Genomic DNA, 26564 nt, shown 5'->3' on the forward strand with positions numbered 1-26564 from the left:
TATAAATACAAGATCATACTTTCCTTGTTGACATCCATTGTAAAGGAATGGCTGTCAGTTTTCAATCTTTTAAAATCCATAAGAAAAAGGAGAATTACAATGCAGGCCAAGATGAGCCACCTAAATGCATGTTATAACAAGAAATCAAGCAAGCTAAAAGCACCAATTATCATGTAGTAGCCATTAGAAACCTAGCTAGAAGTAAAAGATGGTACTTTAAAGGAGACAATTTCAGCAGGAATTGAATATTGACTGCACAATGGAAACAGAAAATAGCTTTTTTGGAAAAGAAAAAAATGACAATAATCTGATGTTAGAGATTCAGGAGTTATGGAATTGTATGAATACAGCAGATTAAATCATATAAGACCCACTGATGGTTCTTAATATAGTTACAGGCAGTAATGAGTTTGAAGTTAAAAGGGCAGCTTTGCAAACAGAGCACTGGCTGGTGGCCCACTGCAGGGAGCTGGCTGCTAAGAGATGTTTTGAAAAGTGAAATGACCATGAGACTACTTTCTGATATGCATCAGCCAAACATAAAATAATAGGTTTATGTTAATTAGTCTGTATCAAACCTGGCAGCTGTTGTCTAAGTTATCTACACCATTGTAACAGGAATTCAAGGAAGCTGATGTTAATTTGGGGTGTCTTGAGATCTCTATCCCATTAACTATTAGACCTGTATAAATTACTTTGTCCCAACAAAGGTGTTTGAACATTCAGGGATGCCTCTTATTGTGGATACGTATCTCGAAGTATTGTCAGACTCTCCCCAATATTGATAATATCACTGTAACTATTGGAGTTGTATTGTGTCATCTGTTGTTGCACTTGATCTTAAGGGTTTAGAAATGTGATGCATTTTGATTTTGGGAGACTCTTTTTGAGAGGGTCTTTAGGATATGTCTGCTGCTATGATGAATAAAGATTTTTATATCGCCAACTTCAGTGTCTCGTCTCACAGTCACATCATCTGGTGGATCTACAGATAACCCGAGTGATGTGCAAAGGATGGGATGGGTGAATGCCTGCTCGTTATGATGAATAAAAACTATTAAAACTGACCGATAAAGGACATTTATGTGGAGTTTGAGATGTTCTGAAGTACTTCATATTCAATGAATTGCTATAATATTAGAAATACAATTATTGTTAGGTTGTAGGCAAACACAGCAACCAGTTTGGCACAAGATCAAACAGAGAAATGAGATGATGGCCACATACTTTTTTGGATAATTAGAGGTATTGCTGAAAGATACTTTAAGTTCCCTATAATTCTTCAGAGGCAGCAAGAAGACCTGTGCTCCAGAGTGGACTCTGCCTCTAGCCAAGCTGTTCTAGTAGAGTTATAATGCTGCAGTATGCCCAATGATGTGGAAAATTACCCAATTATTTCCCAGGAAGAAAGATAATTCCAGTCTGGATAATCATAATCTAATCAGTCAACTCTCAAAGTTCAACATCTCAGCTGAAAGGCAGCACATCACTATTATTCCCTCTGTGTTGATCTTAATTATGTGTTCACAGTTGGGGTCCAAGCAATAGCACTATATGTTGATCAACATTGACAGCTTGATGAAGATTGCACAAAGTTAGGTGTTGCAAGTTTTCCACTTTTGACAAGTAATGACAAAGTTAACATTTATACAATGCCTTGTAAAAGTATTCAGCCCCCAACCCTTTGTTCACATAAATGAGTATTACAACCAGGGATCAATTTAACTGAGAATTTTTATTTGTGAAGCATGAAAACTAAAAATTCAAAAATTGAAATATCTGCAGTTCAAAAGTATTCAGCCCCATTTGCTCAGTACTTAGTTGAACCACAGCTTGCAGCTATCACAGCCAGTAGTCCTATTGGATAAGTCTGTTTTTAGCTTTGCACAATATGGAGTAAGGTTTGCCCATTCCTCCTTGCAAAATTGCTCAAGCTGTGCCGGGTTAATTGGGGAGCAGTAGTGGACAGCAATCTTGAGGTCTTGCCAGAGATGTTCAATCAGGTTAAGGTGAGGACTCCAGGCTGCACAAAGACATCAATTTCCTTCATTTGAAACCCCTCCATGTTTGCTTTGGCAGTGTGCTTTGGGTTGTTGTCCTGCTGAAAAACAGACTTCCTCCCCAGTTTAAGCTTTTTGGCAGAGGCTAGCAGATTTTTATTTGGAGTCTCTCTGTGTTTAGCAGCATTCATCTTCCCACCATCCTGACTGGATTTCCGGCCCCTGCTGCTGAAAAGCATTGCCATAACATGATACTACCTCCACCATACTTCACAGTAGTGATGGTGTTACCTTGCTATGCGCAGTATTACATTTACATCACAGTACCACAGTGTTAATGCCAAAAGGTTCCACGTTACTCTCATCTGACCACAAGACCTTCCACATCTTTGCAGTATCTTCTAAGTGATGTTTTGAAAAGTCTTTACGGGCATGAACATTTTTTTTTTAGTGGTATGTATAGAGTAAATCTAATACTGTGCTTTTAATACTATGATCTTTGTATCCTCGCCAACCACAAGAGTAATACCAGAAGATAGGAGGGTGGCACATATTATTCCTGTGATCAAGAAAGGTAATGGGAAATTCTTGGGATTTAAACCTGTGAGTGTTATTTCAGTGGTGGGCAAACTACTTGAGAGGATTGTTGGAGATAGTACTTGAGCATATGGAGAAGCATATTCTATTGAGAGATAGTCAGCATTGCTTTGTGAAGGGCAGGGTTGTGCCTCACTGAACTCTTTGAGGAAGTGACAAAACAAACTGATGAAGGTAGAGCAGTGAATATAGAGTATATGGATTTTAATAAGGCATCTGACAGTGATTCCCATGGTAGGCTTATTCATTAAGTCAGGAGGCATGGGATTCAGGCAGACCTAACTGCGTGGATTCAGAATTGGCTTGCCCACACAGATAAAGTGTGACAGTAGGCAGAGTGTATTCTGCCTGGAGGTTGGTGACCAGTGGTGTTCAGCAGGGATCTGTTTGGAGACCCCTGCTCTTTGATGTTTTTATGACCTGGATAAGGAAGTGAAAGGGTAGGTTAGTAAGTCTGCAAATTACACAAATGCTTATGGTGTTGTGGTTTGAATACATGAGTTGTGATTGAAAGGACTGACTGGACTGTTGGACTGGTCCTCACCCTTTCGATTACGTTTCCTCAAGATCGTGATGAATGAGGTAGACAGAACAAGATCAGAACCCACTGAGAGTTCAATGTCGAGTTCATAGCCTTGTGTATTTTGGGCAATGTACAAAGGTGATAAATGGATGAGAGGTGCACATCATCTAATTAAATGCCTGAGGAGACCAACAACCACACAATCCTACTCCTGTTTTCATTGTTGATAATTTAAAAATGTTTGTGTGAGTGTTGGTATTTTGAACACTAGGGGTAAAATTAGATAGATAGATAGACATACTTTATTGATCCCGAGGGAAATTGGGTTTCGTTACAGCTGCACCAATGAAGAATAGAGCATAAATATAGCAATACAAAACCACAATCAAACAACAATATGCAAACTATGCCAGCTGGAAATAAGTCCAGGACCAGCCTATTGGCTCAGGGTGTCTGACCCTCCACGGGAGGAGCTGCAAAGTTCGATGACCACAGGCAGGAATGACGCCCAGTGTTGCGTCTTGGTGGAATATGGCCGGAATCCAACAGCAAAAAGTTCAATATCCGGTCTACAAACACGTTCCTCGATCATAATATGACCAGGATTGCACCATCTGTTGTTAACCAGAACAGCAAGCCCCCCTCCTTTACGCTTACTGCTCTCAGTGCACTTCTGGTCAGCCCGAACGGTCTAGAAGCCGTCCATGGAAATGTTTTGGTCGGGTATGTCCTCGTGCAGCCACGTTTCAGAAAAACTCATAACACTGCACTCCTGAAATGTTCTCTGACACCTGGCTAGCGCCGTCAACTCGTCCATTTTATTACCCAGCGATCTCACACTGCCCATAATGAAAGAGGGAAGACACGGCTTATAACTCCTCTTCTCCGTAAGTCTCTGTTGTCTCGATCCGGTCCTCTTTCCTTGCCTTTTTGATTCCCCCTCTGCATCCTCTGTGTTTTCCTCCAGATTTCAGCTGGGGTGTCCGCCACTCTGTTCGCTAAACCGGCTGGCATAAGCGCAATCAGCTGGTCCCTGGAATAAACAATGCGACCATACTGCTGCCACGCTAATGAGACGTGTCCGAATGTAACTATTTACAGCGCTAAAAACCCAAATAAAACTCTCTCTACCAGCATGTTAGAGAGGGTGCAGCTTCAACGTGTTACCGTGGAAAAAAAAATGCAACAAATAACGTAAGTTAAAAAAGTAAGAAGTAAAAAGTAAGAAAACCAGTCGGAGCGGCTGTAACAGGCTACATGCACGATTTGTGAACTTCGATTTGTGATAAAATGTCAGCTAACCTGGGAGCTGTGGACTCAACAAACAAATGAGTAGTGGGTTAGGACTTGGGTCTGTGGTGCCCAGCCTGGGGTCCTCAGACCCCTTGGTTAATAGTAAGGGTCCATGACATAAAAAAAGGTTGGGAACCCCTGATTTAGATGTATCATAGAACAAATTTCATGTGTTTGTTGAGTTCACTCTGATTCAGCTGGATGCAATATGAAACTGAATGTATATCAACTGGCTCCTTGAGAGTGAAAAAAACACAGATGATTCTAACACTTCAAGTTGCTCGTAGAGCTGAGTCATTAAGCATAACCTAACTCTAGATAAATTATGCTATGCAAATGAGGTACTTTTGGTTCTTGTGAACGCCAATCATTCCACCACATGATCCATGATGAGAAGCATTTTGGAGCATACCTGACTAGCAGGAAGAAGGTTGAATTTAAAGCAGATTTATGGTTTTGCAAATGAAGGTAAAAGTGCAAGGCCAAACTTTGAAATGAGGTTTTAAGATTCTGTTTCTTTTTCCCACTGTCAAGTAGTACTGTAAGTATTTTTATTATTCTGAACACCTTGTTTTATTCTGAATAAAATTTACTAGCTACTATTTTTAAAATCTTAATGATTAATTTATCTCAGTGAAGGGCTTGTGGAAGTTGTGGTAAGGCAAGAGTTAAAGACAACATTCGGGCAAGGGTAGCTTGGGGCAGTTGTAGTCAAGTGAGACCACCGGAGATGCCTCTGCTTATGGCAGACAAGATACATAGGGGTGACTGTGGCAGTGTACTCAAGCCAGATAAGTGAGGCCCCTGTAGTGAGACTTTCCAAGAAAGGTCTTCCTAAAATGTAGCGTCCCTTTACACAACAAGGGTGCCAGAATCAGATGGGGTAGAAATAATGGAAGGATGTGAAATACACCCAACAATTAAGGGACAATTGCTTTACTAACTTCAAAATACCATCAGCTGTCCGCCTGAAGTTTCAATTGAGTGCTAGCACCTCAATTGTGAATGGTGATTGATCTTACAAGTAAGGAATTCAAACATACAGTTTACCAAATGGTCGATATCCGTAACTGATAAGCCAATACTGTATAAAGGTCAGTTTCCTGTCCTGTCCTGGCTTCGGAACAGCGTGGGTGGCATGGGACATTCTGTCCTTTGTGCACAAGTAAAATAAAAAGAATGTTTGAAACATAGGAGTGCATGTGTTCTGGGCATAGTTATTTTAGTCATTTTATTTTGTTATTGGCGATAAAATACTCATTTACTGGGACTCGTATTGGACAACTGGTGTGATATTAGCTGAATGAAATGGCCAGTGGGTTTCAATCCTTGAATTTTGATCATAAAGTGCAGAAAAGATTTGCATGGATGTTACGAGGACTAAAGGACCTGAGTAATCTTTTAACCTACTCAATCATTCTATCCCCTCCTTTGACATTGCCTCTACCACCATCCACAGCAGTGCATTACCACTCAGTGTTTTCTTTAAAAAAAAGTGTACCTCTGACATCTCTCCTATAATTTCCTCTAATCACCTTAAAATTATGTCTCCTGGTATTGGCCATTTCTGCCCTGAGAGGAAGTCTCTGGCTGTCCACTAACAGTAATATTTCTAGCTGCAGCAAAACCTAGAAGTATGGTAGGCAGTGAGGAGCGTGGGGAGGGTGTTGAAATAGAGTACAGGAGGACATTGATGTGAGAATGGCGAAATTTCACACAGAGACAGCTTATCCAGCTTGTATCCACATCTGATGCATGTTGTCAGAATCAGTATCAATGAAGTGGCGTGGTGTAAGACCGGAGGACAAGGAGCAGAATTAGGACATTTGACCTACGGAGTCTGCTTCGCCATTCCATCATGTTCGGTTTATTATCACTTTCAACTCCATTCTCCTGCCTTCACCCCATAACCTTTGACACTCTTACTAATCAAGAACATACCACCCTCCACTTTTACCTTGGCCTCCGCAGCCATCTGCAGCATTGAATTCCACTGATTCAGCACCCTCTGGCTAAAGAAGTTCCACCTCATCTCCATTCTAAATGGATGTCCTTGTATTCTGAGACTGTGTCCTCTGGTCCGAGACTTTCCCACTATAGGAAACATCCTCTCTGCATCCACTGTATCTAGGCCTTCCAATATTCTGTAGGTTTCAGTGAGATCCCTGCCTTATTCTTCTAAACTCCAGCAAGTATGAGCCCAGAGCCATCAAACATTCCCATAGGTTAACCCTTTCATTCCCAGGATTATTTTAAAGCTTCCCAGTCCCAGTACTCCTAAAGCGCGTGGAGAAGCACAGTCTTTGAAAATAGACGGGCATGTTTAGAGAAGCCTATTTAATCATGGGAGTCATGGAAGGTAAAGAAGGAAAATGAGGCTGAACATGTATGAAACAGGTTACGCTACCCAGATATACACCCAGTTCCCTCTGTGCTACTTCATTATACTGTCCTCACAACTTTAAAGCCGGTGCGTATCACGTCAGAATTTTCTAAATAAAGTTTCAGCTGCCACTTATCTACCTGTTAGGGAAAAATGTATAAAAAGATTAGATTAGCTTTATTTGTCATAGGTCCATGGAAACATACAATGAAATGCATTATTTGCATCAAATCAAATCAGCAAGGATTGTGCTGGTGTCACCAGTGTAACATTCCCACAACTCACTAACTCTAACTGTGTGTCTTTTTGGAATGTTGGAGGAAACCGGAGCACCCAGAGGAAATCCAAGTGGTCACGAGAGAATTTACAGACTGCTTATGGACGGTGGTGGCAATTGAACCATAATCTTACCGCTGGTATAGTAATAGCATTATGCTACCATTTCACCCTACTAGGCAAAGCTTCTTTAAGCAGATTATATGATCTCAAATTCATTGCTTTTAGGAGCCGATGTAGAATTGATAGACTAAGATAATTGCTGCCTCTGTCAGAACAGTTTTATGATTCTATGAATTAAATTAAAGCCATTCTGAACAGAAAACTATTTGCCATTGTTAAAACATTGATTCTGTCTACTTTCCCTACCATATTTGTTAGTTTTAAACTGGTGTGTATTAGCTTTGTAATGGTGTTGAAGATGCATCACTTTAACAGAAATTCTTTTTAAAAACAAAAAATTATCAGTGAACAGCAATGATAAACAGAGCGGAGAATGAGTAATACCATTTGAAGACAGAGTATGAAAGATTTTATGTTTCCTGCTCTTCTCCTTCACAGAAATTCTTAGAACAATTTTTCTAGAAAACTGCCTTCTATTCTCCTGAGGGGCGGCTATGTCTGAAGAATGAGAATGTTGTAAAAGATTGGAGCTTGGAAGAAAACTGGTTTGTAGCAGGTTTCCAAGACTGGACCCTCTGAGAGAGGTGTGGAGGAAAAATGAGCTTGCATCGCAATCAGCAAGTAGACTCAGACCGTGACTTGCAGTCCTCTGCATCCTCAGTTAGTTTACCCTCAGTTAAAAAGGCACCAAAGAAACGTCGCCTGTCACTTGGATCTCTATTTCGAAGGAAAAGAGAGTCAAAGCAAAAGTCCAGGGACTTAAATGGGGGAGTTGATGGAATTGCAAGCATCGAAAGCATTCATTCCGAAATCTGTAATGACAAGAACTCGATATTGTCAACCAGTGGCTTGTCTGAAAGTGGGACTATGTCCACTGACAAACAAAGTGGAGACTTTCTTGAATGCCCTCTGTGCCTTTTGCGTCAACCTAAGGATAAATTCCCGGACATTATGACATGCCACCACAGGTCATGTGGAGATTGCTTGCGGCAGTACTTGCGAATTGAGATCTCGGAAAGTAGGGTTAATATCAGCTGCCCAGAGTGTACTGAGAAATTCAATCCCCATGATATTCAATTGATTTTAAACGATGATTTGCTGATGGAAAAATACGAGGAGTTTATGCTACGCCGTTGGTTGGTGGCAGATCCAGACTGCAGATGGTGCCCTGCTCCTGATTGTGGGTAAGGAAAAACATTTAATTTTAAGTTTATCTGAGTGGTGGGGGCCGGGGGGGGGGGAGGGAGAGGAGATAATTGATTTACATGAACTTTCATTTCCATGTTTCCAAATATTGTTCTTTTCAAATTTCTGAGTATGTTATCAAACCTCTATGGGGAAATTAAGTACCCATTTAATTAAGTACAGGAATGGAACCTGGTGTGGCCTCTGCTGCTGTAGCCCATCCATTTCAAGGTTTAATATGTTCCGCATTCAGAGATGCTGTGCTGCACATCACTGTTGCTATTTGAGTTACTTTCAGCTTGAACCAGTATAACCATTCTCCTCTAACCCCCCTCACAAGGTATTTTCACCCACAGAACTGCTGATCAGTAGACGTTTTTACTGCACCAATTTGAGAGACTGTGTGCATGAAAATACCGGGATATCAGCAGTTTCTGAGATACTCAGACTTCCTGGTCTAGCACCACCAATCATTTTCATGTTCAAAGTGACTTCGATCACATTTCTACCCCATTCTGATGTTTAGTCTGAACAACAACTGAATCCTTTGACTGTGTCTGCATACTTTTGTATATTGGATTTCTGCCATGTGATAGGCTGATTAGATATTTGCATTAACGAGCAGGAGTACAGGTGTACCTAATAAAGTGGCTGCTGAGGATATGTTCCATTTTCTCCTGGAAGAATTAAAATAGAAATACAATTTGCAAGCTTCTACTGCTGCTCTAGTATTAAACATGTTCCTTTAGTTTATTATAATTTAATTATTTGGCCACAAACTAATATACATCACAAGCATCAAGATTTGAAACCTGGAACTCTAGTCAAAAACACATTTCTTGCGTAACAGTTTTATTGACTCAAATGTTTGAATTTGATTGAAATATTATGAAAAATAGTTCTTGCCCACATGACTTCATAATTCCTTTGAGTGAATGTTTTCTCATAAAATTTGTGCCTGGGTTGAATTTTGTGGCATTCAAAAGATATTGTGGGGGATGGTGGTGAGAGTTGAAATGGGCTCTGAATTGCTGTACAATCTATCAGATTAGTTTGTGCTGCTTACTATTAAAGATACTTTGAAATACACTGAAGATGCTGAACATGGGTATGCTTTAATTTTTACATTGCTCTCTCTTTAACATAAAATAGCACCATTCTTATTGCACACCCTGTTAACTCTTGTTACCAATCTCAAACGGCTCAGAGACATTTCATAATGTGCATTTTTTTTTTGCTGGGAAGATGAGTTCAGAAGCTGTTGTCCCAAGAGTGTGGTTCTCATGAGCCTTCTCTGGACCCTCCCCAATGCCAACTCATCCTTTTTTTTAGGAATCAGCCCACAAAGTGTGGGATAAACTAGTTTTTGAATACATGAATCACAAATTTTCAATCTGTAGTAGAAGAAATGTGTCTTGTTATTGGACACTGATCCATTATCCATTTCTTGTGCAGGAAACCTTCCATTTCTTCCTTCCAAAATGGATGCAGTGAAGTTTCTTGCATTTTCCCCCCCGCTTGCCACTGACTTAATCTTGTGCATAGTTTTTTTATGGACTCAATCCTCATCACTTCACACTGTATTGTTTAGTCCTGTATCATAAATCTTGTGAAACCCAACTCAGTAACATGCATTTTTTAAAAAATGAATTGGTACTGGACTGTCAGCATTGTTTCACCTAAGGTAACCTGTAAATTGTCCATTGGTTTTCTGTCCTTTATATAACTCTCTGCTCCTACTGTAGGTCTTCATCTGAACACTTTATGTGACTACATTAAGGGGGCATAGTTGACATTGACGAATGCTATCAAGGCTTGCAGTGGGATCCAGATCAGCTGGAAAAATAGCAGATGGAATTTAATGCAGATAGATGTGAGGTGTTGCATTTTATAAGGGCATCCAGGTTAGGATTAACAAGTGAGTGGTAGGGCACCAAGGAGTGTGGTAGAACAGAGGAATCTAGGGAGTACAGGTGCATAATTCTTTGAAAGTGGCATCACAGGTAGATATGGTCATAAAGAGAGCTTTTGGCACATTGGCCTTCATAAATCAGTGTACTGAGTACAGGAATAGGGATGTTATGTTGAAGTTATATAAGAAACGGTGAGGCTTAATTTGGAGTATTGTGTGCAGTTCTGGTGACAACATTTACAGGAAAAATATCATAAGATTGAAAAGGTACAAAGTAAATTTACAAGGATGTTGCCAAGGCTTGAGGATCTGAGTTGTAGAGAAAAGTTGAACAGGTTAGGGCTTCATTCTCTGGAGCAAAGGAGAATGAGGAGAGATTTGATAGAGGTATACAAAATTACGAAGGGTAGAGATAGGGTAAATGCAAGCATGCTTTTTCCTCTGAACTTAGGTGAAATTAGAAGAAGAGGTCATAGGTTAAGGGTGAAACTGCCAGCGGAAGTGGTGGATGTAGGTTCAGTTGCATCATTTAACAGAAGTATGGGTAAGTACATGGATGGGAGGGTATGGAAGACTATGGTCCAGGTGCAGGTCGATGGGGCTCAGCAGACTGACAGTTCAGCGCCGATTGGATTGGACAAAGGACCTGTTTTTGTTCACCGACTCTGACTCTAACATTTATGCAACACATTAACAATCCCTTTGAAAGTCCAGATATATAACACACTTTATTTACCATGTTTTTATGCAGTGATTTAGCAACCTTTATGCTGAAATTAGGAAGTGTTAGTTAAGCCTTTCATCCCTGTCCTTTTAAAGTTCTTGTTTCTAGCATAAAGCTTGATGTATTCTTCACTTTAAACATGCAGTTTAGTAATTCAAATGAGTTAAAAGTAAATGTATTCCTTTTGCCCAAAAAGCAGCTGCAAAGTAATTTTGGCAATATTCATAAAAAAGGTTCATTATTGTTCTTCATTCGATAGATGTGGTTTTAGATCAGAAAGCCCTGAAGCTCTTCACTTAACTTAATTCCTTGGTCTCAACACAGTCTCCAAGACTGATACACTTCGCAAATTACTTATCCTCTTATTAAAATACTTGATGTCTTAAACTTTCAAGATTTGTTTGCAGTTAAAGATCATTTTAAAAAATGTTTTTTTTCTCATTTTAATTTATAGGATACAATGAAAAGCATGATGGATTAAATTTGAGCCACATGCAATACAGGAACCATTCCTGCTCAGGAATGAGTATTTGTAGTTGGGTAAAGTTAACTTGTATAAAGATGGTTAAAAAGACATGAATTGCTAATAGATGGTTTGCTGGATGGATTACAGATGTCAACCTCTGAGAAGCATTTCAGTATTGATGAAATTCAGGAGTCTAAAATGAGTATTAAAGATATAGTAGTTTGATATATAAAATCCTTTCAGAAATTAATCTGATTTTTACATGGCCGAATCGTTTGACTTTTTGTATGATTATAAATTCTGGAGTTCATAAAACCTAAATAAAATTCAGTTTAATGTTATCAATTTGCTAATCTAAATATACTTCATATTTTTGTAGGGGATTAGATTTAAACATAAATTACATTAAATTTTTATTTTAAGATTAATTTTCTTGCCGGTATTCACAGTAGAACAGAGACATTCAATAGAATCAATAAGAATCTCACACAAAGATGGACAAACAACCAATGTGCAAAACATTTCAAATTGTGCAAACACAAAAAGAAAAGCAAAATACAGTGGATTCCAGTTAACTGGGACATGTCAGGACCAGTATATTTTGGCCCAATAAAGTGGTTGCGCAATTAGCCAAAGTTTCATGGAAATAGTTAAAAAGGTATTAAAAACAGGAACAAATTATTTAAACGAAATGCAGAACAAATTAGAACACTATCAATAGTAGTACAGTAGTATAACACTGTTCTAGATCCTAATTGTTATCAATGGAGGAATTCATCCAGTGTACACTGTCATGTTCTTTTGATTGACTGTAAATGAACAAAATCAGTGCAGACACCTAGTGTAGATAATGGGCTGCCTTCATACAATGCTATCAATGATTGCATCCTAAAAATCTTCATTTCCATTGTAACATTCAAGATGATTGTTGATTTCCAACTTGAATTAGTGAAATCATTTCATTTTCACTCCCAGCCCTTTCTGTCATCTCCAGGCCTGAATGCTTGAAACTGCAATGAGCAAAACAGTTCTGAATTGTCTTGGTGCTTATTTCTCACCAACTATGAGTGACAAAAACCACTGCTTTTTGAACAAGTGCACGCAACTGACACTATTTAAAAACTGTACAAGTGAAGCACATTGTAGTGTCTAATAGCCACTCAAATGCACACATCTGATGCTGGTTGGAAACTGTTCAGCTATAGTCTCCTGTCCCAATTAAGCAGCATAGTGTCCCAAATAAACAAAGGAAATTTTGGTAATTTTAAGATTTGTTCTTTAAGGGTTGTCCCAAATAGGCAGCTATCTCAATTAACTGATGGCCCAATTAATCAAATCCATTGTAATAGTAATAAGTAATATTGAGAACATCAGTTCTCCACATGCTCACTATGGCTTGTTTGCTTTAAGTGGTCACAAGCTAGGTTTCAAGAAGATGTGAGCATCAAATGTTGTGCCCCAATTTAAGTTCATTAATAGATCCAGACGTTAAATGTAGAGGAAGACTTAATTAGACAGTTATTTTCTCTACCCTCATGAATATTTCCTGTGTATGTTGATGAAAACCTGAGTTTGTATTTTATGGCTGAAGGTGATCTCCTATTCACATGACAGTATTTCATTTAAACCATCATCAATGTGCACTCAATATTAAAGAATAATATAGTTCTCAATATTGATAGTATAAAGATTCTCAATATTAATGAAATAACACTCATTAACAATAAATGATGTTATGTCATTAGTATTGAGAGTGCCTTGTTGCTAAGTTCAATTGTGATTTCACCTGGCAAAAAAGTAGGAGTTAGTTTAATTGTGTAAAGAGGACAACTGTTTATCTACTTTGTAAGTGGGAAATCTGATTTTTTTTACATAGAAGGAACACTAAACATTGCCATCAGAGGATGTGATTTACATTGTTTTGGAATTCATTGAGGTTGGGAGGCAAGAATACCTTGTATTGGGAGTTGTTTCCTTTAATTACAGAAGGGCTTAATCACCTGATTTCCAGTTTGTGCTTTTAGCTCAAATCCTTAGTGCGATTAAAATATTTTTTTAAAATGTTATATCCACTGCAATATGTAAGCATAAATAAATTTGTACTCAATGGCCACTTTATTAACTACAGGAGTGTAGCCCGATGTGGTCCTTGCTGCTGTAGTCATTCACTTTAATGTTCAACATGTGTGTTCACAGATGTTACGACACTGGTGCAGAAGAACATGTGATTACTTAAGTCACCTTCCTGTCAGCTTGAATCAGTCTGGTCATTCTCCTCTGACCTCTGTCATTAACAAGGCATTTTCGCCCACAGAACTGCCACTCACTGAATATTTTCTGTATTGTGCACCATTCTTTGTAGAGACTTTTGTGCGTGAAAATCCCAGGTGATTATTAGTTTCTGAGGTATTCAAACCAGGCCGCCTGGCACCAACAGTTCCATGGTCAAAGTCACTTAGATCACATTTCTTCCCCATTCTGATGTTTGAACAACTGAACCTCTTGACCATGTCTACATGCTTTTATGCATTGAGTTGTTCCCTTATGTTTAGCTGATTAGATAGCTGCATTAATGACCAGGTGTACCTAATAAAGTGGCCACAACATTTTATGATTATTCAGCCATTGAGATATTGGCAACAACGTAGCATTCACTTTGTCAACTATACAGTCCTAGTGAGTATGTGGACACCTATGTTTATGCCTCCAAATGTATCAACCTTTTTGTGCTAATTGAAATTCCGTGGTACATCACGCTGCACGTAATTGCTCAATCTATTTCCCAAGTGAAGCCCAAATTGTCCTACATAAATGTTAGCATTTTTTGGTTTTGTTAGCTATATATTCCTGATTCCATGCATATGTTCATCTTAAGGTGTTTCTAATGATTTTAGCAGTGTGACTAATCTGAAGCTTTGCAATGGAAAACAGTTTTCAGTTCCAAGGCTTCATCTTTTTTTTTTAAAAAGACATAGAAGCAGAATTAGGCCATTTGGCCCATTGAGTCGGCTCAGACATTCAGTCATGGCTGATCCTTTTCTCCCCCTTAGTCCAACCTTCCGGCCTTCTTCCCGTAACCTTTGCCATGCCCAATCAAGAACCTATCAATCTCTGCCTTAAATACACCCAATGGCCTAGTAATCAATTCCACAAACTCACCACCCATTGGCTAAAGAAATTTCTCCGCATCTCTGTTTTAAATGGATGCCCCACTATCCTGAGACTGTACTCCCTTGTCCTGGAATCCCCCATCATGGGAAACATTCTTTCCACATCTACTCTGTCTAGGCCTTTCAACATTCGAAAGGTTTCAATGAGATCTGCCCCTCCTTGTCCTTCTAAATTCCAACATGTACAGACCTAGAGCTGTCAAACGTTCCTTTTATGATAACCCTTTCATTCCCGGAAACTCCTCTGAACCCCTCCAATGCCAGCACGTCTTTTCTTAGATAAGTAGCCCAAAACTGTTCACAATACTCAAGGTAAGGCTTCCCCTGTGCATTATAAAGCCTCAGCATCATGTCCCTGCTCTTGTATTCTAGACCTTTCGAAATTAATGCTAACATTGCACTTGCCTTCCTGAACACCAATTCTACCTACAAGTTAACCTCCCAAGTCCCTTTGCATCTCAGATTTTTGGATTTTTTCCCCACTTAGAAAATAGTCCGCACATTTATTTCTTCTACCAAAGTGCATGACCATGCATTTTCCAACATAGTATTTTATTTGCCACGTTCTTGCCCATTCTCCTAATCTGTCCTAGTCCTCCTGCAGCCTACCTGTTTCCTCAACACTCTCTGCCTTTCCAGCCATCTTCATATCATCTGCAAAGTTGGCAACCAAACCACCTGTTCCGTCATCTAAAGCATTGATATCTAGCATAAAAAGAAGCGGTCCCAACATCGACCCCTATAGAACACCACTAGTCACTGGCAGCCAATCAGAAAAGGGTCCTTTTATTCCCATTTGTTGCCTGTTACCAATCAGCCAATGCTATAACCATGCCTGTTGCTTGTGATCCGAATAAACCTTTCAAGGGAGTTATCTTTTCTTTCCGAAATCCAGCTGGCAACTCCGCAAATTTATAATGCTGTTCGTTTTCCAGTATAGTTATAGATTTTGACATTTCAACATCACATTACATCTACAGATAGCATTTTAAGCAGCATAGGATGGTATTTTTTGCATGAAGATATTGTGTGGATTCATTGTTTTCACACTTGCTCTATCACATTTGCTTTTGCATAAGGATATTGCCATCCCCTAAGCTGATTTTGTTCATTTGTTGAACTCTGATTTCCAGACAACAGTCACACTTGAAATAAGTCGTAAAAACCTAACATAGTACTGAAGTCTGAGACGGTGAGCCATCAAGCTGTCTCTCAAATATTTTCAGTTAAATCAACATGAACACTGTTTCAGACCATAAAACATAGGAGCAGAGTTGGGCCATTTGGCTCATGGAGTCTACTCTGTCATTCCATCATGGCTGATTTATTTTACCACTTGACCCTATTCTCCTGCCTTTTCCTTGTAACCTTTGATACCCTTATTGTGTAAATTTCAGGTACAGTTTTTGACAATGACGGAGATATCTATGATAATATGCAGCACTTCAGCTTTTAAACAATTAATACTTGAATTCCATGAGCTGCTAAGTGAATTGTCTTGTCAACTACTGCATTGCAATGTATTTCATCTGGTCACCTTCGGACATCTCTGAGGATCCTTTTGTGACTGTCTTTTAAACCTGAGGATATAAAGATTTCAAAATGAGACATTTAAATTCAATTAAGTGAATCTAATCATAACTTTTATTTTGAATTCATTACCATTCATCCATCACATCAGCTATTCACATCTTACCAAATATTGAAAGGGTTGGAGTGGACACCGTGAGGATATTTCCTACAGTGGGGAAGTCTTAAGACGAGAGGGCATAGCCTCTGGATACAAGCACGTCCCTTTAGAACAGATATGATAATGAATTTATGCTGGGAGGTTGAATCTGTGGAATTCATTGCCACAGATGGCCGTGGAGGCCAAGTAATTGGGTATATTTAAAGTGGAGATTGATAGGTTCTTGATTAGTAAGGGTGTTTAAGGGAGAAGGCAGGAGAAAGGGGTTAAGAAGGATAGTAAATGGATGATGACTGGACAGTGGAGCAGACTGGATGAGCTGAGTGGCCTAATTCTGTTCCTTTATCTTATGGTCTTCTTTGTCCTATCTGCCTTTAGGAAGCTTGGAGAAGCATGCAAAAAGATGCAGCTATCTGATTTAATTTGCATAAGACATACAAACACTTTGGATTTGGTGTAGTACATGGATTTTGGATTATACAAGTTGAGACTGAAAAATAAGATGCTGAGCTTGCTTATGGGGTGACAAAGCATCCATATGAGAGAAGAAAACTATTACTGACACATTGTGTACTACTAGAGCCTATTTGCTATCATTTTGATAATTTGCAAAAATGAACCTGGATGTTTTTATGATGTTGCTGAATGAGTTAAGCATTTGAAGTCTGAAAACTTTTTAGTACATATAATTTATTGATAGGATTTTGATGTCCACACACTCTAGAAGGGGTCAAAAGTGAATTTATTATGCAGACAATCAGTATATTTTTATCTTTTGCAGTTATGCAGTGATAGCATTTGGCTGTGCCAGCTGTCCAAAACTGACTTGTGCCCGAGAAGGATGTGGTACTGAGTTCTGTTACCACTGTAAGCAAATATGGCACCCGAATCAGACTTGTGATGCTGCTCGTCAACAGAGAGCGCAGAGCTTACGACTAAGAACGATGCGTTCGTCATCAATCAGCTACAGTCAAGAATCTGGAGCAACGGCTACAGAAAACTGGACACTTCGTAGATACGTTCAGGATGAGATTACAGGAAGAAAGGGGTTACCTGAAATAAACAGTCTGCTGGTCAATCAAATTCTACCATCTCGTTCGACAGGTAATAACAATGTATTTTAATTGTGGTTTCTAGAATTGTTGACTAGTTTGGGGTGATAAAAATTTACGTTCTCTTCTCAAACAGCCCGTGACCCAGCTATAGGTTTTATCCTGATTGATTCTAACAATCTTCCTTTGGGTGGGGGTGGGGACTTTATTTTGGCACCAGTGCTTCAGATGGGACCTTTTCCTTGCTTTGATGTTATCTCAATTTACAGTGTCCATGTTGTGTTTGTATGAACATCACTATTTCAGGAATTATTGTAAATGGCTTATTTTGAGAATGTCCTTGCTTGCAGCTGGATTCCTACATCTATTCATAAATAGGATAGTCTGTTGTCATCTGAAATCAAGATCATAGCTACGTGCAAAATAACTGCAGATGCTGGAAATCCAGAGTAACATACACAAGATGCTGAAGGAACACAGTAGGTTAGGCAAGAGTCAATTTTTTGGGCCGGGACCCTTCATTAGGAACTGACATGTCGACTCTTCATTCCTTTCCTTTGATTCTGCCCGACCTGCTGAGTTCTTCCAGCATTTTGTGTGTGTTACTTATTAAACATCGCTGCAGATCTGAGTTCAAAAGAACAAGGTTAGTTTTGAATTGGGAAAAGTGTATATGTTATTTTTTCAGAGTTTAGCTCTTTCTATTGATGGTTCCATCAAAATACCACACTTTAAAAGCTACAGGTATTCGCAATTTCTGCTAGTTTTTCCAAGCCAAATTGCTTCCATGTCATTGCAAGTTAGAAATGTACTTGTTGAATCGCAACATATCCTGCCATGAGAGCACATTTTATCACGTGGACATCAGGTGGTTGATGCCATTGCAGCCTCCCAGCTCTTGTTGGGAGGTCTGGACAATTCTATTTGCTTGACAAGGTCAAGCCAGTTGTTGGGATGAGTGTTCAATCTGGTTGGGCAATAGAGCTGAGCTGGTAATATTGAATTGAAGGTGTTGGATGGGGAGGAGTGGTAGGGTTAGGTGGATCAGAAGATCCTTGTGTGGTCATAAGTACCATGAAAAATCTTCCTTGAATTTTTTTTTGCGATAGCTCAATCATCATGAGGCGGTAGATGTAAAAAGCACAACACAGTACATGCTCATTAGAACATTACAGTACAGGCTCTTCTCCACAATGTTGTGTCAACCTTTTAATCTACTCTTAGATCAATCTAACCCTTCCATCCTACATACCCCTCCATTTTTCTATTATCCATGTGCCTATTTTAAATGCCTTCAATATATCTGCACCTACCACCACACCCACTCAATTTGTTTAAAAAAAATACTTGCCTCTTATGTCCTCCCTATATACTTTCCTGCAATCTCCTTAAAACAAGGCCTTTGCGTAAAAGGTCTCTGGCTATCTACTCGATCTGTGCCCCTCATTATCTTGTTAACACCTCTATCAAGTTATCCTAGTTTACACCCATGACTGAAAATTCAGAAATGCAGAGGAGTTCAAGAATCAGTGCAACTTTAACTGCTACAATACACTTGCAATTAAAATGTACATTTTCTAAATTAACATCTACCAGGGCACTTTTAAACAGCAACTTTATCTCAAATTTTAACATACCGTAGAAACAGCCCTTACAGCCTAATTGTTCATGTCTGCACAAGCTGTCTGCCATTCTTAGTTCATCTAGCATTGCTTTTGAAGTAATTTGCACTGCTGTATCAACAATTCCACATTCTACCAATTTTAAATTTAAATTTATCATTATCATTGAATATCAATGTCTCCCCTGCATTGGATAGTTTTCTAGGCCACCCAGTGGAAGGCTCAAGAGAAGTAATGGCAGGTGAAATTTGAATGGATATTAAATGCAGCTAGATAGTTCAGAGCTGAGATCCCCAAGCTGGGTTCCACAGACCGCTTCCTTAATAGTACTGGTTCATGGCATAAAAAAAGAATGAAGACCCCTGGTTTAGAACATAGCTATCCACACCAACCTGGGAGAGGTTTGTGTGAAATTGTTGCTTGCACTTGCTGAAGTGCACTGCAGAACCTTGGTCATTGTAAAGGAAATGCTGGGTCATGGAAGATCACCTTTTGGCATTGTTTACTATGTACTATTTATGCCATAGTAATTTGTTCCGTAATTAATTTGCAGCATATTTAGACCTAACGTAGTCTGCAGTCATTTTCAATGTTCAAATTGGTTGTGATTTAATCCTGAAAATTTTCACTAAGATTGACCTTGTAAACAGTGCTAAACTAAGGATTATTGGAAGAGAGGGAAGGGTAATGTGGGAGAGAAGGATTAGATTGATCTTGGAGTGGGTTAAAGGGTTGGCACAACAATGTGGCCAGAAGTACTATGCTATACCTTTTTTATGTTCTGTGGTCCTCTTATTTAACAAAAATTGTATGGATAGATCTTGTTCGTAATTAATGAAGATTGTAGCTGCACTGAAAACATAGAAAATAAAAATAAGTGTATAATTATGAACCTGCAGATCTGTTTTTCCAACCATTTGATTCTGCCTATGATGCATTCAATTTTTAGTGGACATGGCATGGCCTTAGAATAGAAGAACATCCCTTTAGAACAGAGATGAGGAATTTCTTTAGCCAGAGGATGGTGAATCTGGGGAATTCATTGCACAGACAGCTGTGAAAGCCAAGGCATTGGGTATATTTATGGCAGTAGTTGGTAGGTTCTTGATTAATAAAGGCGTCAAAGGTTATGGGGAGAAGCTGAAGAATAAGGGTGTGGAAAAAGAGACCAAATCAGATTCGATGTGCCCAATTGCCTAATTCTGATCTTGTGTCTTATTACCATTTTTACTCATCATTTTGTATTTGTGAATAATGTAATTTATTAATTCTTTACAGCGGATGATATTAAGCCTTGTCCACGATGTGCAGCATACATAATAAAAATGAATGATGGAAGCTGTAATCATATGACTTGTGCTGTATGTGGTTGTGAATTCTGCTGGCTATGTATGAAAGAAATCTCTGACCTGCACTATTTAAGGTAAGCAGAGAACAGTTATATAAAAATCTGATGAATAGAGGATTGTAAATATATTAGGATAGAATGACTTAAACAAAATTTCTCAAAGGAAACTTAAATTTGATCCACGCTGTACTAGGAGACATTAGAAAAGACTAGCAAAAACTTGAGTAAATATTTTAAGGACCCTTAAAGAAAGGAAGAGCTTTGGGATGCATTTTCAGTGTTGAGTACAAATGGCTGCTAGTAATGGAATGAAGAAAACCGGACACAAGGATCACTACCTCGTTGTTTTTGTTATCTTTTTCCATCATTTATATGATTTTACGTTATTGTCAGAAGGTGGCCTTCAACGTTAAGGACATGCCCTCTTCTCATTGCTATCCATCCTCAGGGTCCACATTTAACGTTTTAGGAACAACAACTTCTTCGTCATCCAATTTCTGAACAGACAATGAACCCATGAACACTACCTCACTATTTGGTCTAATTTCTCTTTTATATTGTAACTAGTTTTTATTATGTATTTCAAAACCTTAAATTTCACTACATACACCAGTGATAGTAAACCTGATTCTGGACTTCTGTCTGTGCAGAAGATCTGAAGGTTTGTTTGCTGCAAGACATTTAGTGAAGGGCGATTCTTCAAAAATATTTGCTTGCAGATTGTCAGTTGGCTTGGCAAATATTGGAAGGGTGTACTGGACTTGATGCAAATTAGGGCACTGGTGGTATGCAATTTAACTTGCTGTTTAATAGTCCAAGTCTCAATATTTAGGTTTTATAGCCTTAAACTACACGAAACATTCTCTGAAAATTCTTAGAATAATCTGTAGAACATTTTTGGTTCATTGGCAGAAATAGAATCCTTGACAGTGACCATGAAGAGAATGTAATGGACCATGTTGCTTGACATAATCTTGTGTCTTTAACAGTGGCGATGAAGTATTCAGTTAGATTGAAACATCAGGAGTTTAGCAGCTTGGATTTTTACAGAAAACAAAAGTAAGCACTAGGTAGCAGCTGAAATCTTGGCAATATAGAATAATACTTCCATCTCAATGGAATTTTCTTGTACTTAGTCTGAGGAATGAAAGCCAGATATCGATATCCAGCAGCCTTTTCTGGATGTACTGACTTGAAATTTAACTTTGAGTCTTCTAGCCTATACTTCGATTAATTTCACCTTTGCTACCAAAGGCATTCGGACAGCATTGGCCATAAGACATAGGAACAGAATTGGGACGTTCATCCCACCGAGTCTGAACTGCTATTTAATCATAGCTGATTAGTTATCCCTCTAAACCCCATTCTCTTAGCTTCCTCCTGTAACCTGTGTCCTTACTAATCAAGAACTTCCACTTTAAATATGACCACAGCCATCTATGGCAATGCATTACATTGATTCACCACAGTCTGGCTAAAGAAATTCCACCTCATCTTTGTTGTAAAGAGACGTTCTTGTATTCTGAGGCTGTGCCTTCTGGTCCTAGAGTCTTCACTATTTGAAACATTCTCCCTACATGTTATGTAGTATACTCATAATTTTTTTTTAGAAACCTTTTTGACTTCCTACCTTGCCATACAAATGTGGTAATGTCATTGAAGTTGCTTAAAAATATTGCCTAGAATATTTAATATTGAAATTTTGTGTCCTGAAATTTGTTTTAATGGCAGGTGCTGGGTATTTGGTGTGTTGGGCAAGGAAATGGGCTAGGATGTGCCTCTTGTGGTTGTATAGTTAGCCACCTTTGCTGTCTGCATTAAAGTATGTCAGATGCCACTTGTGCAATGTAGCTTGTGCAACTATACCACAAAAAAAAACTGGAAGAGAATTTTTTGGAGCGGAAGTAGTGTAAGGGAACTTCAGAGTCTAGAAATAAATATTGACCAGGCAAGTGGCACCATATTCTGTGAACATGTTGAGCATGCTATATGTGATGATGCTTGTGGGCTGCCCCAGCACATTGTTAGGTTGTGCTGGTTGTAAGCATAAATGATACATCTCACAGAATGTTTCAATGTCAGTGTGATAAATAAATGAATCTGAAGAGCCACCGCCCTGTCAGGGCAGCCGCATCTGAAATACCCTGGCTGAAGTAAGGAAACAGATTTCACTTGGATATATCTCCTCTGTTCCAGCTTCCAATCCCAATAACTGGTTTGGAGCTGAACCAGTATTCCAGTTCTGAAGTAATTTGAATTCAGATGTTTTTAATAAGGGAACAGAATTTTTGGGTCACTTCAAAGTTAGGCATTCCTTTGACTGTTTTGTTTTAAATCACTGGTAAGGGGCTGTGGAGAATAACAGGAATGAAAACTAATGAAATGGAACCCTTAAAAAAAATTGCAATTAAGATTCCAGTCAGCCAGAAAAGCAACCCAGGTTTTCAAGCATTTCATAATTGCCCACAATTTAGCCTGTACAGAATTGAGAGCATCAAGAGCATCAAGCTGTTAACTCAGTTGATGATTGTGTAAATGCCATTAAAATGACAGTTCTGTTACTTGACAGGAAATGATTAGAATGCTGTACTAGTTAGCTTTGATTGCTATACTTAAGGTCCCATGATCGGATGAATGCGGATTGTATCCTAAATGTTTAATGATTTTGACTTCTGCTTGTGGAATAGATATATTGGTTTGTTCAGATTGTCTGAAATATGGACTTCAAGATTATTTCGCTGTGCAATCTATAATTAACTTTTTTAAAAAATCAAATGTTATTTCTCCCCTCAAGCAAATTGCATTGACCATGGATTTATACATTCATTGGCTACTTCAATAGGTACAAGAATGGAACTTGGTGTAAGTCTTGTGCTGCTGTAGCCCATCCACTTCAATGTTTGAAGTGCTGTGCATTCAGAGATGCTCTTCTGCACACCACTGTTGTAGCGTGTGGTTATTTGAGTTTCTGTCGGCTTCCTGTCAGCTTAGACCAGTCTGGCTATTCTCCTCTGACCTCTCTCATTAAAAAGGCATTCTCGTCCCTAGAACTGCCAATCACTAGATGTTTTTCTTGTTCATTGCACCATTCTGTATTAACTTGAGAGACGATTATGCATGAAAATCCCAGAAGATCAGCAGTTTCTGAGATACTCAAACCACCCTGTCTAGCACCAATGGTCAAAGTCACATATATCGCATTTCCTTCTCATTCTGATGTTTGGTCTGAACAACAACTGAACCTCTTAACCATGTCTGCATGTTTTTATGCATTGAGTTGCTGCTACATGATTGGCTGATTAAACATTTGCATTGATGAGCAGGAGTATGTACCTAATAAAGTGGTCACTGAGAGTATTTGAAAGGATGTTGCATTTGCAGCATATGATTATTTTTGATTACCTGGGTTCCATTCTGCTACTGAGTGGTAAGCTTTCATTAAACTTTTTATTTTTGAAATTGTATTAAAATAAGTGCCACGTACTCAATTGCTTTGTCTTATACTTTTGCGTTTAACTCTGTGCTTTGCCCTTCTCCAGTCCTTCAGGCTGTACGTTTTGGGGAAAGAAGCCCTGGAGTCGTAAAAAGAAGATCCTGTGGCAGCTTGGCACGTTAGTTGGTGCTCCAGTCGGAATCGCACTCATTGCAGGGATTGCCATTCCAGCCATGATCATTGGGATTCCCGTATATGTTGGCAGGAAGGTACAGTTGATGTTTAAAAGTGCTCTGATATATGCTAATTTGGAATAAGGTACATTTTAGTTGCAATTATATTTTCCTGTTATCAGTTAAAGTTACACTGATTCTTGGAATCCTCTAAATTCCTGAATTTTAAGTCATGGATGTGCAATTAACTTGGATAACTTGATAGAGGTCTTGAGAGGCATAGCTCAAGTGGATAGCTAAAGTGCTTTCTCCTAGGCCAGAAATTGTTACATGATGGATGTAAGCTAGTATAATTTGATAGAGGTGTACAAAATGATAAGAGGCATGAATTGAGTGGATAGCCAGAGACATTTTGCAGGGTTGAAATGGCTAATACCAGAGGGTATAATTGGCACAACATAGTGGGCAGAAGGACCTGTACTGTGCTGTTATGTGCTATAATTTTAAGGTAATTGGAGAAAAGTTTAGAAGGGGATATCAGAGGCAAGTTTTCTACACAATATTGGATGTGTGGAATGTCCTGCCAAGGGTGGTGGTAGAAGAAGTTAGATAGGCATTTGGATGATAATAAAATGGCGGGAAGGGCTAGATTGATCTTAGAGTAGTTTAAAAGGTCAACACAACATTGTGTGCTGAAGGGCCTGTACTGTTGATGTAATGCTCTATATTCTACAACTATTAAGTAACTAGAGACAACAATAAGGATTCTGAATGTTCTTAGAAACATAGAAAACATACAGCACAATACAGGCCCTTTGGCCCACAAAGCTGTGCTGAACATGTCCTTACCTTAGAACTACCTAGGCTTTACCCATAGCCCTCTATTTTTCTAAGCTTCATGTAGCCATCCAGGAGTCTCTTAAAAGACCCCATCGTCCATGTGTGATTAGATATTCTGTCCCATAGGTAAGGCTGCTTCTTCAATGTTTAATGTAATTATTGGTAGATTTGATATTATTATTATTATTATGGGGGAAGATGTGAATCCAAGGATAGGAAGGATTTGGCTAGGGAGAAGAAAACCCAGTCATGTTCTTGAGGAGCAGAGGAAGTGGTTACAAAAATTATAAGACTCTTGTAGCTTTTTAAAAAGCATTCCAAACTCATTTTTGCAGAGTGAGTGAGATTTTCCATTGTTCCATATTCAGCTGATCTTACACTTTCAATTGCAGGAATGTAGCACTGTCAGCAATTCAGAATTATTGCAACACTGACAAACGTTAAAATATGGCATAAAATTAACTATTTATATAGCTGTTAAAATATTCAAGGCTCATTCTAAATTTGAATAAAAATTAATAAATTAACTTTCTCCTTATTATTTCTCCTAGTTGACACTGCAGTGAAGCCTACCAAAATCTATATTTAAAAGTCTTGCCTTTAGTTTGCCTTAAGGAAGTACCAGCGAAACATAGTAGCGATTAATTTTTACAGCTAGTATCCACAAAAAGAAAACTAACTGTGTTGTGCATGTCTTTATTTGGCCTAGTCTGTTGGAAGTGCATTTCCAATAGACTTTAGCAAATCATCAAAATGACCCTAATGTCTTCTATCAGCATGGATCCCTATTTATGAACCTTCAAGAACTACCCCCCCCCCCCCAATGGTTTTAATGCTCCTTGCGATGAACTGGGAAGTTCTGTAAGAATACAAAGTTTGAAGTTTTATGGTGTAAGCTTTGGGGTTCTAAACAACAAGCAGGGCTGCATTGTCCTCAACAAACCATACACACCCATTGTATTCTCAGTGGCCACTTTATTAGGTGCACATATGCAGGCTCGTTCACGCAAGTATCTAATCAGCCAGTTGTGTGGCAGCAAATCAAACATGCCGACATGGTCAAGAGGTTCAGTTGTTGTTCAGACCAAACATCAGAATGGGGAGCAAATGTGATCTAAGTGATATTGACTGTGGAATGATTGCTGGTGCCAAACGGAGTGGTTTGAGTATCTCAGAAACTGCTGATCTCATGGGATTTTCATGCACTCCAGTCTCTAGAGTTCACGGGGATGGTGCGAGCAGCAGAAGAAAATCCAGTGAACAACAGTTCTGTGGATGAAAGTACTTTGTTAATGAGAAAGGACAGGGGAGAATGGCAAGATTGGTTCAGGAGGACAGGAAGTTGACTGTAACTCAAATAACCATGCATTACGGCAGTGGTGTGCAGAAGAGCATAACACACGTAGAACCTTGAAGTGGATAGGTTACAGCAGCAGACCACGAACATGCACTCAGTGACCACTGTATTTGGTATCTCCTGTACACATGTAGGCTGACATGTTACTTTTCTGCTTGAGATTTAGTTTAATGAGAACTTCATCTTCTGACTGTGAGCCACCTGGATACGTAATAGTTGTCATAGCGTTCAAATTGGTGCATTGATGCGCTCTAAATGACTATCTCTGTGGATCAAGAATCTGAGTTCCAAATCTCCAGTGTCTCTCAGAAGCAATGACAATGTATTGTGAAACTGTTTCATACAATACTTCAAATACAATTTAACTTTTGAATTCCCTGGGTGTAAAGGAAATTAG

At 38.9% G+C, this 26564-nt stretch overlaps 1 protein-coding gene across 5 annotated transcripts in view; it reads left to right on the forward strand.

Annotated features, from left to right (window-relative positions):
* rnf19a (ring finger protein 19A, RBR E3 ubiquitin protein ligase) overlaps positions 1-26564 on the forward strand; it is an 85888-nt gene that overhangs the window by 38252 nt on the left and 21072 nt on the right. For 4 of the 5 annotated variants that reach the window (XM_072262295.1, XM_072262326.1, XM_072262303.1 and 1 more), the window contains exons 2-5: positions 7634-8379; positions 17124-17446; positions 20295-20439; positions 23904-24066. In XM_072262295.1, coding sequence (XP_072118396.1) covers positions 7793-8379; positions 17124-17446; positions 20295-20439; positions 23904-24066 — 1218 coding nt within the window. In that variant the 5' untranslated portion in view covers positions 7634-7792. Of the gene's footprint in view, positions 1-7116; positions 7213-7633; positions 8380-17123; positions 17447-20294; positions 20440-23903; positions 24067-26564 lie in introns of those variants that run through there. The other variant, XM_072262311.1, reaches the window with a different exon arrangement.

Source organism: Mobula birostris, chromosome 1 (genome assembly GCF_030028105.1).
Source record: "Mobula birostris isolate sMobBir1 chromosome 1, sMobBir1.hap1, whole genome shotgun sequence".
Classification (NCBI taxonomy): domain Eukaryota; kingdom Metazoa; phylum Chordata; class Chondrichthyes; order Myliobatiformes; family Myliobatidae; genus Mobula; species Mobula birostris.